The sequence below is a fragment of the Lepidochelys olivacea genome (assembly GCF_965140295.1).
Source record: "Lepidochelys olivacea isolate rLepOli2 genome assembly, chromosome: 7".
NCBI classification, from domain to species: Eukaryota; Metazoa; Chordata; order Testudines; family Cheloniidae; genus Lepidochelys; species Lepidochelys olivacea.
This window is the reverse complement of record NC_140417.1, coordinates 94,313,027-94,329,550: the sequence shown is the minus strand read 5'-3', so window position 1 is coordinate 94,329,550 and position 16,524 is coordinate 94,313,027. Positions and strand designations below refer to the sequence as shown.

General features: G+C 38.0%; 1 protein-coding gene across 5 annotated transcripts in view; it reads left to right on the top strand.

The window, feature by feature from the left end:
• Positions 1–16,524, top strand: part of EXOC6 (exocyst complex component 6) — a 182,031-nt gene that overhangs the window by 110,970 nt on the left and 54,537 nt on the right. For 2 of the 5 annotated variants that reach the window (XM_084634108.1, XM_084634109.1), the window contains exons 18-19: positions 7,394–7,573; positions 11,310–11,339. In XM_084634108.1, the coding sequence (XP_084490234.1) occupies positions 7,394–7,573; positions 11,310–11,339 (210 nt within the window). Of the gene's footprint in view, positions 1–7,393; positions 7,574–11,309; positions 11,340–12,469; positions 12,523–16,524 lie in introns of all 5 variants that reach the window. The other 3 variants (XM_084634110.1, XM_084634111.1, XR_014712418.1) reach the window with 2 other exon arrangements.

Sequence of the window (16,524 nt, the reverse complement as noted above, 5' to 3'; positions counted from 1 at the left end):
GGTTAAAAGATAGTAAACAAAGGGTAGGAATAAATGGCCAGTTTTCACAGTGGAGAGAGGTAAATATTGAGGTTCTTCAAGGATCTGTACTGGGACCTGTGCTGTTCAACATGTTCATAAATGATCTGGAAAATGGGGTAAACAGTGAGGTGGCAAAGTCGGACAACAATACAAAATTACTCAAAATAGTTAAGCCCAAAGCAGACTGCAAAGAATTATAGAAATCTCACAAAACTGGGTGACTGGGCAAGAAAATGGCGGATGAAATTCAGTGGGGATAAATGCAAAGTAATGCACATTGGAAAACATAATCCCAACTATACATACAAAATGATGGGGTCTAAATTAGCTGTTACCACTCAAAAAAGAGATCTTGGATGCATTGTGGATAGTTCTTTGAAAATGTCCGCTCAGTGTACAGCGGCAGTAAAAAAAAAAAAAAAAAAAAACTAACAATGTTAGAAACAGTTAGGAAAGGAACAGATAATAAGGCAGAAAATATCATAATTCCACTATATATGCCCATATTTTGAATGCCACATGCAGTTCCGGTGACCCCATCTCAAAAAAGATATATTTGAATTGGAAAAAGTATAGTGAAGGGCAACAAAAATGATTAGGAATATGGAACAGCTTCCAGATGAGGAGACTGGAACTGTTCAGCTTGGAAAAGAGATGACTGGCGGGGGGGTTTATGATACAGCTCTATAAAATCATGAATGGTCTGGAGAAAGTGTTTAAGGAAGTATTATTTACTCCTTCACATAACACAAGAACTAGGAGTCATCCAATGAAATTAATAGGCAGTAGGTTTAAAACAAAGTACTTCTTCACACAGCATACAGTCAATCTGTGGAACTCATTTCCAGGGGATGTTGTGAAGGCCAAAAGTATAAGAGGGTTCAAAAATGAATTATATAAGTTTATGGAGGGTAGGTCAATCTATGGCTATTAGCCAAGATGGTCAGGGACACAACCCGATGCTCTGGGTGTCCCTAAACCTCTGGCTGCCAGGGGATGGATCTCTTGATAAATTACCCTGTTCTCTTCACTCTCTCTGAAGCATCTGTAACTGGCCACTGTTGGAAGATGGACTGAGCCAGATGGACCATTGGTCTGACTCAGAATGGCCATTCTTATGTTCTTAAAATTTATTCCATTTTTAACCTTTTAGAGGTTTGCCTATTTTCCCCCATGATATCACTTTAATGTATATCTTATTTAATTTTTTTAGACAGTGTTTCATTCAGACACTAGGTGAGAGGTTCAGTCTGGTTTAGACAAGATAGAGATATAAAAAAGGGTGTCATCAGCATATTGAAACCTATGTCCCCCAACTAACGGATTGTCTACACTGAGAAGTTACAGGTTTCAGAGTAGCAGCCATGTTAGTCTGTATCTGCAAAAAGAAAAGGAGGACTTGTGGCACCTTAGAGACTAACAAATTTATTTGAGCATAAGCTTTCATGAGCTGCTTTATTTCAGATTATTATAATCCAGTAAATTAAAGTAATTCAGAATAAGGCACTCTTATTCCAGAATGCAGCATCCACACAGGGAGTTAATCAGGAGCTATTTCAGAATAACTCCCCATGTAGGTAGGTCCTAAACTTCCTAATGGCCTCATTCAAATGTTGAAGGGCATGTTGATAAAATGGACTCCTACATGTATAGTATAGTATACATGTGGTACTATGGAAGAGTTGCCCCCTGGGGCCTCTCTCAAAGAAAGGAGCACAGTCATTGAAGAAATCAGTCCTTCCCATCAAACTCACTGTTCTGATGGCGGGTAGGAGTTTTGGGAGCTCCCAGAAGTCCCTTGTTAAAATTCTGTTACCAAATGAAAGGGAAAGTTGAGGTGATTTTGCCCCATTACTAAACACTGGTAAGCCATGTCTTTTTGATTTATCCCTTGGGATCACAGTAGTACTTCTGAAAACTAAACTTTTGCTTTTGGAGTGGGCTGGATTACCCCAAAAGGCTGGTGTGTTCAATATTTTTCCTGGGTGAGAATGTGGAGCCCTTTGTTATTAAAATATTGGCAGCACATGATTGCTATTGTAACTTTATAATCAAAGCAAAATAGATGGGTGTAACCAAAATCTGGCTACAGGACAAAAAGGGGGACTGGTGCTGTCACTGTTTAAATAGACCTGTGCCAGCTGTTTGGATCCAGTTAGCAGGTGGTAGAGAACAACCAATCCCTCAGTGTCTGCTTTTTTTCAAACAATCAATCACACTAGGCTCAGGAAGCTCACTCCTGCAGGAGTTAATGTACAGTTCTTGTTGTTACAGATTGTTATGAATTAAATAAAAAGATCAAGTAAAGGTTTATCATTAACTGATGCTTTAACAGTCCTATCAATCCACAAAATAGTAAATGCCAGTATAATACTTTGACATTTTAACAAGTTGCTAGACTCTTAAATGTCAAATTAGGAGATCTGTTTGATGCTTTTACAGGTTGCTTTGATCATAAAATGCCATTTTAGGATAATCTTTCATTTGACATTTTTACACATTCAGTAAATGCTTTTCCTCCGTTAAAAGTTCCCCAAGGAAACTCTAGGCAAAGAACTGTAAATGAAAGAGAAATTAAGATTCTCAGTTTATATACCTTATATTCTAATGATTAAGAATAAGGGAATTATGCAGGGAATAAGATAGTAAATTTAGTTGCATGTCAGTTGATTGATATAATCTGACAATTTAATACCTTTGTAAATAAGTGTGTACATTTACCTGTGTTGCTGTTACTTGTTTTTGTTAGGGTTTTTATTTCCTACACCTGAATAGCCCATATAAGTTTTGGGCAAAATTGTATATCACATTGTTCAATGTCATGTGATGATACAACAAAAGACCATATTGGCATGTTCTAAAATAGGGCCTAATCCTGTTTCTTTTTAAATCAGTGGGAGTTTTGCTGCCAACTTGAATATTGGTTTGTCTGACTTGACCAGTCTGGGCCTGAATGGAGGAAGAGTAAATACTGTATGACTACAAGCAAGAGTGTAGAATTAAAAGTGCCATAGAATATTTAGTTACGAATTTCCTGATATGTTAAAGAGTTAAAACATAAATCAAATTATTCTTTTCGTGGAACCAGTGAGATTCTATCAATGTTCAGAGAAAATTTTTGTTGTAATGAAAATCTACATATGTACAAGTTAGAGCTTCTTTCTCTTTCATCCCTGAGCATCTTTGCAGACCTGAGGAACAGTACAGAGTCATCATTCATTCCTGTCCATGGCTTGTTCTTCCATTAACCCCAGCCTGGGCCCTGCGTATGATGTCCCACCATCTAGTCAGTGGTTGGCCTCTTGGTTGAACTGACCTTGGCTGTGCTTGCATTATTTACTTTGGCATCCTGTTATCTGCTTGTGTTCTGCAGTGTCCCCACCACTGTAATCTTTTCAACTGTAATCAACCCTGTACCCTGATTTCACATCCTACTCTCCTTCTAACTTTTCATTTGTGTTAAAATCATTCCACTTTATATCCACCGTCTTTCAAAGAACTCTTCATCTCCTCTACATCCAGCCTTTTGATGTTTCATTTAATGCAGCTGCTTCCAGACCACAGAGTAATACTGTTAGTATGCTGGTTTGATAAATTTTCAGTTTAGTATATATAATGTTTGTTTCAGTCCATAACTTCACCCATTTCTGTGCAGCACTTCTAGCTAAAGCACATTTCCTTGTAACCTCATCCTTGATGGAACTGTCCTCACTGATCAAGTGTCCTAGGTACTCACAAGAATCTACTTGTTATATGACTTAGCTGTTGCGCTTTATCTATTGTCCCTTTCCCAAGATGCAACCACTTAGTCATTTTGGCATTTATAGTAAGCTGAAGTTGACTACACCAATTTTTCAATAGTGTGAAGAGTATCATCATCAATGCAAACATGTCTGTCAGTTCTGCAATGTCATCTGCACAAGCTAAGGAGCTTAACTCTAGATCAGCAGTGGGCATGTGGCCCGTCAGGGTAATCCACTGGCAGGCCACGAGACCATTTGTTTACATTGACTGTCCGCAGGCATGGCTGCCCGCAGCTCCCAGTGGCCGCAGTTCACTGTTTCCGGCCAATGGGAGCTGCGGGAAGGAGCGCAGGCTGCAGGGATGTGCGGGACGCCGCTTCCCACAGCTCCCATTGGCCAGGAACGGCAAACCGCAGCCACTGGGAGCTGCGGGCGGCCAGTGTAAACAAACTGTCTTGTGGCCTGCCAGTGGATTACCCTGACGGGCCACGTGTGGGCCACCATTTGCCCACCACTGCTCTAGATCATCCAGTGTCACACCGTCCGACTTTTCTAATGCTCTTAATGTCCATTTTAATAACATGATGAAAAGTGATTCCGTGCCCTCTTGTCTTGCACCAAACTTTGACTTGAACCAGTTGCTTTAATTCCCACCAATTCTTATGGCATTGCAGGAATCTTTGTACCTAGCTTTTATAACTGCAATTCTTTTATCTGGAACTCCATATGATTGTGCTGTTTTCCATAATGCTTTCTTTCAAACTGAATCAAATGCCTTTGTAAAGTCAATGAAAACAGCAAACATCTTAAATTTCCATTTTTGCTTTTTTTCGTCAACTAAGGCCAGGTCTGAAACGGTACTGTTTCTCACTTACTTCTTCCTCTAAAATTGTCTTTAATCTGTTGACAATTACTTTCATCATGATTTTTCCGGATCCCAACCATAAGCTTATACCTCTATTGTTGTTGTATCAGTAGGATCTCCTTTCTTCACAATTGGTACAATTATTATTTTTAGACAGTCATCTGGTACCTCCTGTTACTCCCATACCTCCTTTATGGTTTTCTAGTACTTTTATATCATTGTCCTGCCAGTTTTTAGCAGCTCAGCTATTTTATTGTCTGTTCCTGAAGTAGCAAGTTAGAGCAGCCTTACTAAATTCTACTTGCCCATTCATCTGGCACAAATACACACCCACACACACGCACACGTCAAATTTAGAGGCAAGTAAATATAATTCCAATGTTGCCTAATTTCAGAGTAACACATTTTTGGCTCCTGCTGGAGCTAGTCTCACAATTATGTGAGAAGCTCCAGCTTTAATTCAGTTTTCAGATTACTCAGGAAGAAAAACTCTCAGGCTGTCTTCCCCACTTCCTCACCTTTTGGGAAAGAGCAGCCAATCACAGCTACAGCAGTAGACAGACAGAGTTCTCTTCCCATTCCCTCAGGAGGGGGAAGAAGAAGCAGCAGGCGCCATTCTGCAAGAAAGGAAAGAGGAGGTGAGAGCAGAAAGAACCCAGTAGCAGTGGGCAGCTCTCTACGCCTCCCCTCCTGTGAAAAAATATATCCGTTCCCCTGTATCATCCCTGTCCCTCTCCTTCTCTCTAATATTATAACCCCAGGTCTGGGAATCAGGAGAAGACCAGTCCCTTGGAGTTGCCTTTCCCCCCCCAGGTATAGCAGAGTGGGCAGGCATGAAGGACCTGTGAGCTACATGCCCCCACCACCCCCAGGCCAATGAGAGAGGGGATAAAAATCCCTGGGGAGCTTCCCTCCCCCCAGGCCTGGTAAGGGGTACGGTACCTCCAAAGTTGCAGGAGGAATATAGTTGAGCTGGGAGGAAAAGGGCACATGTGAGGCTGGGGGGCAAAATTATATGAAATTATTGTGTGGCCCTGTGGGTGGAGTTAACGTGGAAGCTGGGGCACCAAACTGATGTAGTCCACCAGAAGGAGCATCGTTCCAAAGATGAGAACAGGCACAAATACCTCTCTTCAAAAAGGAGGCAAACAGCCTCCCGTAAGGCTCACTTCTCTAAACCTAAGACCCTAATTTTGGTCATCCAGGGGGTTTCCGTTTTGGTGTAGAGACCTTTCTGAGGGATCGGCACTGGACTCGCTTGTCATCGAGAGGCTACAGGATGTTATTGCCAAACCACCCTTCAGTGCAGATTGCAAGACCAGGCAGGGCATGCCTGACAGAACTGCCCCACTACTGGAAGATGTGTATTCATTTTCCTCTTCCTCAGAAGAACATAGCAAAATTTCCTTCCCTGGGCATAGCCCCTAATCCCCATGGTGGCACAATGTGAGTTTTGCAGAAAGTAGTGGGAAGAATCCTTGAGGGTTACCAGGGCCATTTGTTGTGTTTGAACTGGTGAAGGGACAACTCACATCCTCTTACACATCTCCAAGCAAATAGGCAACTGCTTGTTAGTCACAAATAGTGGAATCTGTGTGAACAATAACTCGAAGTAGAAAGAGCAGTTACATACCCTGCAGTAACTATGGGATTTTGAGATGTACATGCAAATTCCGCAACCTGCCTTCCATCCCTGCTAATCAGAGACTGCTCTTATGGGATTTTAATTGGCAAAGGAACTGAGGCACTTGAGGCCACTCCACTTTATGCCCTCGGCTTTGTGGGATGAGAGGTAATTCAGGGCACAGGCATGGCCCTATTGGACGCTGTTATTTGAAAAGAATCTGGTCTTGCCTACATGGGGTGCATATGCACCAAGAGTAGAATCTGTGTGGACAACATATCTCAAAGAGCCACCGGTTCCTCACCCATACACCTGAGATGTATGAGAGGTTCAGGTGCTATGTGGGACATGACCTGCTCTGGGATTTATCTTATCTATTTAACTGACTCCTATCAGCATAGTATCTGAGCACCTCATAATCTTTAATATATTCATCATTACAATGTCCCTGTGAAGTAAGAAATTGCTGTTATCCCACAAAAAAATTGATATTGCTGAGGACGGATTGATAATGAGTGGTGTGTTCTGAAACCTGGTGTGTTATACTGTAATTTATGAAGAGGAAATGCATATTCATAAAATGTGCATTTTTTTATTATTTAGGATGTATATTGTTAATGTAAAATCTTGTGATTCCTGGATGTTCAGCCATAACAGATATGATAATTAGGTTTTTTATCAGTTTTCTTTGTAAAGGTACGCAAATAAATTTGTTCCTGGTCTGGTAAATTTTCATTATATGTTTCCAAAACGGAGTTAAAGATTTCCACTGACTGATTTTTGATTCTGACTCCAAGTCTCCTGGATGAATCTGAAGAATACTGATGTTGCTCTACAGCGAGATTCATTTTTCAACACTTTTATAGTACACATAACCATAGTATCTGAAAAACCATATTCAGGATGGTACTATGATGATATTAAAAAAAAAATTACAAAATCAAGGATTTAATTTAAGTTGCCACTGGCAATGTTGTGCTTTCAAGCCACAAGTTACAGCATGGATTTAAAAACTAGTCAATGTTTTACTTGATTCCCAAAAAGTCATATGCTCTGTTAAATGACACCTCTATGAGTTATATCCATTTTAATAACGTTTTGAGTGGTGATTATGCAGTATTGGGGTTTGGTTTTTTTCAGGATGCAAGACATGCAGCAGAAGGCGAAATATACACCAAACTGAACCAAAAAATTGATGAATTTATTCAGCTTGCTGACTACAATTGGACAATGTCTGAGTCTGCTGGAAGAGCTAGTGGATATTTAATGGACCTTATTAATTTTTTAAGAAGCACATTCCAAGTTTTTACTCATTTGCCTGTAAGTATACAAAATAGGCTTTGTTTTCAGATTGTTGGAGTCCTATTTTCTATAAATTTAAACTTTCTGATTTTGGAAGAAAATAGCTTTTAAGTAAATATTTTAGTGGGATAGACATGATTTCAGATTGCTTACATGCTAACTGATGCATTATTCAGTGTAGAATTATATAATATGATGAATGGAATTATAAAATATTTGTGAAAGATTTTACTTTCAAAGAAGAAAATAAAATGCAACATCTCAAAGCTTTTTTTTTAAACTAAACTACTAGTAGTAAACATTCATACTGTTTTTTAGATCTCATAAAACTTAAATCACTTAGTGCCAGATTTTCAAATGTTCATTTTAATTGTGCCTGCAAATTCTGTGGACAAGTCCACTGATCCACAGAATGCAAACCTGATTCAACCCATGCGCATTGTGCATGATTTTGAACAGCATCTAAAAATTTAAACTCAAAGCTCTGTTTGAGCTAAAATATTTTTTGTCCATAAAAGCTCCATAGGCTTCTACCTGTCTGAGTTCTCACTGAAACATCTTCATTCATGAGTCAGATAAATTCCTTATTTTCCTTCGCTCCAAGTAAAGAGGGTATTGTTCATGTGATTTATGTATCAATTATTATATTTCATTGTCTGACTGGTCACTTTTCAAGACAAGTGCACAACTACTAGAGTGGATTCTGCTCTCAGTTTATACCATTGTAGATCTGGAGTTACTCCAATGAAATTAGTGGAATTACTTCCAGTTTATATCAGTGCCACAGCAGAATTTGGACCAAAACATCTAGCCTTTATGGATTCATTACATTGTGCTTCAGCTTTTTCCTTGTTGTTATTGTTTGATGTGTGATTGCTTTACCCACATTCAGTGCCTCTGGATGGGTGTATAATCTTATTAATAAATATAACATATTCCTATTAGTCTGGAGTTTCCACATCTATGTTGGAAATTAAATCAAGAAAAGAATTTCACCTTTGAACACTATAGCATAATTAAAGTAGGTAAGGGAATTTGAGATTTTTTTGCTTTCCTCTAAAGCATCATATATTAGGCCATTTGTAGAGGAGACAAGATACTAGAGTTGGTGGACAAAGGGACAGATCTGGTATTCCAAATCTAATATTAAAGTGGTTTTGATTTTTTTCCCCACTCTTAAAGTATTCCTTTTTCACACCAGGTTAATAGTTGTGTGAAATATGAGGGATATGGAACATTTCTAATCCTCTTTTAGGGACAATGACTCATTAGTCATAACTGGTATACTTATATGGCTTATTGCCATTTGCACTCATGGTGGGATTCCAAATTTCAGTTTGGTGACACTGTTTTACATGTTAAGTAACCCTGGGTTTAGTGGGCTAACATAAGTGCCATTTCCTTGCAAGAAGTTGCCTATCTGTGCCAACATTGTAGCACCAAATGGGAAAGAATGGAAAGAAGCAGTTATATCAGCTAACAATTGAATAAAAAGAATGGAAGGGATATAAATTCATATTTTAGAGCATAACCTAACCTCTAGCTGAGAAGGTGAGGAAGAAACTTCCCCTGATGAATAGGTTATTCTATAATTCTCTACTTTTGGTTTCTTGTATTTGGTATTGGCCACTGTAGCGGACAGGATGCTGAACTAGATGGACTACCAATCTGATCCAGTATTACAGTTCCAATAAAATGTAGGGTGGTATCTTTTTTTCTTATTCTGGGCATCTCTAATAGAATAACCTGGGACACATTTGCTTGACCTGGTTGATTTGTGAACAAGTCAACAAAATGTGGAAACCTGTTCCACAGACCTCTGTATATAAATATTAGTGAGAAAGTTGTAGAAATGATATATAAATTAGTTTAGTATTTAATTATTTTCCTTACCATTAGTTTCAACGTTTGATTTGTAATAGGAAATATTTGTCCTAAAAAGGATGTTTATAATAAAGGTATTTTCAATAGACAAGTCCACAAAGCTGCCTTGTTTTCATAATTAAATAATTTAATAAAACATAAATAAGCCTAACCTTAGAGATTTTGATGTCTTAAGCAAAGCTAGATTGTAATGTGCCATATATAGGATTTTGGATGGGATAGTTTTTAGATGGACTTTTCATTAACAAAATCAAAGCTTCACAATTTTACTTCAAGAAAATGTTGGTGCCTTATTGCATTGGTGGTAGAAATATCATGGATATTCAAACATATATTAATAGTTCAGAACTCTTTATATCCAGAAACTATAGAACCAAGTCCTGCTCATTTGGTTGTGGGTATGGTGAGGAAAGAAGAAGGTACAGGGAGCCTCTTCTCCCTCCACCCCTTGTGTATCCACATAGCGGAAAGGCAGAATATAATTCAGGTGTTTGCTAGTCTGGAGACATGGCCACCTTGCTCCCATGAGCTCTCCATAGCCTGATTCAGACAGAGTGTGCTACCTATTGGAGGATGGTTAGACTTCAGTCTGCTTGTGCATATGCTTTGATATGGTATGGCACAGCAGAATGTTACACATTATGATTCCTGGACATCTGACATTAGAACCTACTTCATTTTTGGAATATGTATAACTACTTCTAAATGTATAGAGACAGTCACGTGTGTGTGTGTGCATGCGCGCGCCATGCTTGCATAGGGGCATATACTTAGATGTGTTTGCATTGATCGGGACATAACTTTAAAAAAACTGAATATAAAATGTAAAAACTTGTTTTATACAATTATACTGTTTTGTGTTTGAATCTAAAGAATACAAAACAGGCTCACTATGATCTAAGTTACTGCATCTAGGTACTGCATGGGAAAGATGACAGCCCAAACTGTTCAGGTTTTGCTCTCATAGCAACTGTGGCATCACTGGGATGTCTCCCTAGCATTTTTTCTCCTTAAAGTTCTCATATACTCCAGGGGTGTAGGTGTACTGTACATTAGCAACAGTGTTAACATAAAAGGCTTGAAAAAGGAAAATATTTTCTTTTCACATTTGTTAGTTCATCCAATTACCATTAATAGTAAAATTTGTGAAAAATTAAATTGCATACAGAACAGAGACTTTATTTAGTCTTGCATTGTCCTAAAGCATTCCTAAGTATTGCTTGTATTAAATAGATTAATAAATTGCTAATAACCATGTGCTTTGTAGTTTGGATGTTAAATATACATGATGGAAATATTTTAAAGGAACCATTTAATTTTTATTTTAAATATTTTAATAAATATATAATTAATACTTATTACAATTAAAACTTGCTAGAAGATGAACTCAGAAAATGTTACTTGTGGAATGTATTACTTTGGATTTTTTATTTTGACATACAGCTCATTACCACTGAAAAAGACAATCTTTATATTAAGTACCCCTATTTCAATTGAATCACTTTTTTGTGTCTGCAAAATAATTTTTAATTTGTTTATACCTTTTTTTCTTACATTTTCCAAGGAATTTTGACTTTCTTTGAATTTTAGACAATTTATCAGTTTGAGATAGCAAAATAATTTTGTCTTCTGTGAGTGTTAAGAATATCAAAAATGTATATAGCAAATTTAAGCCTTCCTAGATCTAGATATTTTTCATTCATGCAGACTATGGCAAATAATTTTAGTACTTAATAATTAAGTACCAAGACTCATAAAATAAAAGTTTTCTGAAGAATTTTCTTCCCTTTTACTGATGCCAACATTTCTTTTGATGTTGACAGTACATTTTAATTTTTTGTTTTGATTGCCTTACTGGTTTCCTTCTCAGAATAACAACAATGACCATGCAGCTATGTCGGTAAGTAGATGCAAGATGAAGAAAAAGCATGTAAATTGAAAAACTATGAACTGCCTGCAGGCTTATTGTTTCAATATTTAATCACTTAATAAATTTCCCCCCACTCCACCAAAACCCTTCCATTTGTTTGATGACTCACTGGGTAACTCGTGTGGTTGCATGCAAAAGACAGGTTAATTACTAACATTGGTCTTTCGTATTTTGGGACAGAAGGAGCCCTAAAAGCCTTGCAGAAACATGATAGGGTGTGCATTGTATCACAAATGAGATAATTCAGAGGAGACTTTAAGACCTTTTGGAAGTGAGGTCAGGTGGGAAAATGCAGCTGTGGGATGTGCATATGGAATAAGGTTAAAATGGAGAAACAGAGGCACAGAATAAAGGTTTGGTGAAAGTTGTTATGTTCCTTCTGGTGCACATACTGGCTGGAGTTGAAGGAATGTCTGCACTCAAATTTTTTTGTGTAAAAAGATGGTGGATTGCATTTAGGGATTCATCCATGCCCTGATTATTTTCAGGTCATCATGTTTTTGTAAAAAGCAGTTTACCTTGATCAACCACAGATTATTTCCATGATCATTAATAATGAAAATTGAGAAATTAATATTGGGTTTGTTAGCAATTGTTTTGGAACATGGAGTGGCAGAATTGCCTTTTTTTTTTTTTTTTTTTGGTAATTTTACATGCATGTCGAATTTTGATGTATCATATCCAATTTGATTTCATTTGATTGCATTAGGCTCATATTTTAAAAAATGAAAGATTTTGTAAGGCATTTATTATGTATGATTTTGAAGTAAATGTTAGAAACATTTATTTTTTAAAGTTAGTACATATTTTATATCTTTATTTTTGAGGGAAAATATATTTGAAGTAGATTGAGATGTTATTTTGTTTTTGTTGTATCTAGGAAGCTACTAAATATCCAAAGAATTTCCAGAGTCCAGCTACCATAGGGTGTGCTTTTTATTGAACATAAACATAAAGAGAGATGTAGAAAATGCACTATTAGAATTATAAAAATGTGCTTTTAGTAAAATAGAAACAAAAACACATATATTAAGTGTAAAGAAATATGTCAAAGTTTTGTGGGCTCAAAATTATTCCCTTTAAATGTTTTTTTCCTGTAGTTTTTGAAGGCCTGGATTCCTCAGTGTCTCCTTCAACAGCAGTCCTTTCAGTGGTGAGATACTAAAAACTCCATCATAGTGTGTATGTGTATATTTTAGTTCACAGCTTTGTATCTGGAGCAGCCAAACAGTTGGATTATTTTTAATAACACATCACTCCTAGGACTGGCTGTCCAAAGCAAGTTGGAGGAGTCCTGATCTCCAAATTTGAGGTGGGGTGTGTGTGTGTGTGTGTGTGTGTGAGGAAACAAACTTTCAAAGTAATTCGGAGGGTAGGGGGGTGCATAAACCTGAATAGTGTCCCTTAAATTGTTGCTTCTTTTAACAAATGGAAAGGAATTTTTGTTGTACATATATTATTTTCCTCCACTGTCCCTTACTTTTTTGACTCACATCTATTTAGGATTATTTTCATTTTATTAATTCCAATTTTTAGCATCCATCCAAAGTTTGCTGTGGGTATTTTATCCAATTAAAACTAAAATGTAATGGTCTACTATTACTCACCAAACCCCTTTAATGACAGTAACCCATCAAACAACCCACCATATTCCGTCAACCTGCCTTCCCCACCCTCCAATGACTGAAAGAAAAAAAAAGTGGGGGCTGAAGAATGTTCAGAAAATAGACTGGTAGACCAAAGAGAGTTAGGACCCATTTCTGAAGCCAAGATCCCTCATGAAAAATGCCCTACGAACAGCATTCTCTCTTCTGTATTGAGACAGCTGAAGTTTGAGTACCTCTATTCAAAGCCATCACCTTGAACTCCACCCAAAAATATATTGGAGCACTGGTATCCATGTTCTGCACTACGTTCAGTTTTCAAATGAGCTCAGTATGTAGCCCCATTTGCAGTGCATTATAGTAATTTAATCTGCCAGTGACAAAGGCATGCGTAACTGTAGCAAGATCTGCTTCCAGAGGGCACTTCTTGCAAGTCACATCTGGAAAAACGCACTTTTGACCAAAACTGTTACCTCAGTATCCAAGATTAGCCCAGAATCTTAAAAGGACAAATACCTGCCCTTAATCAGGGGTGCTTATATTAATTGATAACGCTTCCCCCACAGCACTCATGTTATTTCTGTCTTGTCCAGGTTGAGCCTTATCCAGCCCGCATTTCAGATAGACAGTGGTTCATGGTACAGGACATCATCAGCATGTTGAATGCACCATTGCCTTTGTCCCCTCACTTAACTTCTTAACTATCTCATAACACACACACCTTTAATTTAATTCACTCCTGTTAATGGATTGGTAATGGTTTCTTTAACAGAGGCCTTAGAACAGCTTCCTTAAGGATAGCAAGCATGTTACCTTCCACCCCTAGGGAAATATTAACAGTCTTCATCAACAAAGATGTTCTAGCACTTCCATGCATCACAAATGAGAAAGGACATGGATCTGATTTGGTGACTGCTGGCTAAAACTTACAAAGAAAACTTGGTATATGTTCCCTTGAGATAATTTCCTGAGCCACAGTGGTAAAGAGCTCACTCCACATTTGAGCGATTTGTTTTCTTTCAAGTAACTTGAAAATTCTTCACAGCAAGAAAGACTACTGTTTTTTAAAGTGGAAGCAGTCCAAATTAACCAGACTGTCAACCACTTGGAAGAGTTTCCCTGGGCAAGACTTTGGATGCTGTTTTGGAGGTGAAAACTACTTTCTTTGCTTTCTGCACAACCATTGTTGTTATTTATTATTTGCATTATGGTAGCATCTACAAGCCCCAGTCATGAATCAGGGTCTCATTTTCCTAGGCATTGTTCAAACACACAACAAAGAGACCGTCCCTGTCCTGAAGAGATTACAGTGGCATAAGACTTCAAAAAAGTCTTTTTGGCAATTGGTCACTCAGCAAGAGACTTTTTCATTGATGCTCAAGTAGTCTCCCCTGTCATTTCACCTGTTGCAGATTATCTCTAAACCAAGATGACCCAAGAGGAGGAAGACCGCAGAGACGCAATTTAGATGTCATTATGCAGATAGCGGAAGGCAAAAGTTAGTTAAGCCATCACTAGCTCAGTCAATTGGTTGCAGGAGTATTTTCTGAAGATCTTCTGGAAACTCCTCAGTTCGATCAATTTTTGAGGGTAGACCATTATGACAGGTCTCTTGCCCCAACAAAAGAAAGTGCCTAACTTCAAATGAAGACTATAATGGTGTATTCACAACAAAAATGTAATGGCAAACTCCATTCAATTGAATCCCAAGCAAGATACCAGATCCAGTGTGCTCATTTCCATGCGTGGAGCCAACAGTCAGGATTGCGGCTGTCAGCCATGGAATTCCGAGTTGATTCAGAAGAATCATCATCTATTTGAAGTCCCCATGATTGATCAGTCTCAGCAACTCCAGCACCTTTCTGTGTGAAATATATGAGAATATGTGCATCGAGCCAATCTGTATGCTAATACTAGCCCCATCTTAGCCCCATCCTGGGATTCACAGAGAAGACTATCAGATCTAATTTGGGGGCTGAAAATTTCCCATATGTGAGGTCAGAGTTCGAGGCTCTTGCTGAACCATCAAATTGTCTGGAGATAACTGCACCAGCAACATTAATAGAAAATATTTCTATATAAAATGTTCAACATACTGGCCATGCAGGAGGCATATAAGAGTGCAGGAAGGGTCATGGTCAATCATGTCTAGATTGCGAAAGCCTGGGAGTACTTCAGAGACTTCAGAATTTAGAGGGAGAGGGCACCTCACATGATACTCAAGCACCCCTTCTAGCTGATGCTCAGACAAGAATTGAGGATGAGGAAGTAAAGAAGGAAATAGGAATACCCAGAATTACCCTTGCTCTTGAAGTGGAGAAATAAAATGAATCTTAAAAACCACAGATTATGATTTATTTTTATTAAATTAGTGCCTAGAAATCCCAAATAACAGGCCTTGTGGTAGGCTTTGGATGCACACATAGTAAAAGAGAGCCCTTGCACTGAAAAGCTTGCAGTCTAAATACAGAAGAGCAGATAAAGCACAAGAATAAGGAATATAATTATCCTGGATGAAGGTGTATTCTGGTTCCATAAAATACTAGCTTGTTCAGCAGAAAGTTGCCCTACATTAGAAGAATCCCATTTCCTTTTCCTGCACAGAAAACCACAGACGGACTTGTAGCTGACATTGCATGGTGCAGAAAAGGAGGATTGTGTAGTCCACAGTGCTAGACTCTTGCTTCCTCTTTAATCTACATGCTAACACCTACCCTCTCTTTTAATGGCAAAAAAAGCAAACAATATTCAATGAGCTCCAATTAACATAAAAATCAATAGCTACATTTAAATGTTGAACTCCTTGGAATGGAAAGAATCTTTCTCTCTTTCTTCGGTGAATCATCTAGCATACATTTAGGTGCTATAAATTTACTAAATCATGATACCTGTTATGTGTCAGTAACGGAGTATGAGCCTCAAGAAGTCACACAAACCAGCTGTGCCCTGGGCTGACTGATCCAGAGTCGCAGAAGTGGTGTGATATGTGCAGCTGAAGAAGATGCCCTTATGAGAGGTGTAGAGCAGGTACAGAGTTCGGGTAAATGAGCTTCCCATTCTGTTGAAGGAGCCAGCACATCTCCCAACACCGACACTCCTTGCTGCTGGGGTTGGAGTAATCCTATGTGATTTGTAACGGATCAGGATCAGGTCTCTTAACCAATGGTATGGAGATGCACTGTCTTTTGGAGCTGTGCAGTCCTTGTGTATCATGAAGCTTTTGTTGTCTCTGCTTTGCAGAAGCTACTAGGATTTGGCTGTATGAGTTTATTTTAATCTTCGGGTTCTTCTCACATAAACATCCTATATAAGCTTCACTTTTTTGGTTTATAATGTCACTATACCTATAAAAACTTAGGTCCTCATCCTACAAATCCATATATATGTAGCATCAAGTGAATGGGATGGCTTCTGTGAATAAAAGATACAGTCTTGCACCCTTATTTGGAAAAATCAGGATATCTTATAGCTTAAGTTCTGAGATAAATTAATTTTAAAACAATAGTGAATAATACCTGTTTCACAAGGATAAATGGGAATTTTTTTATCTA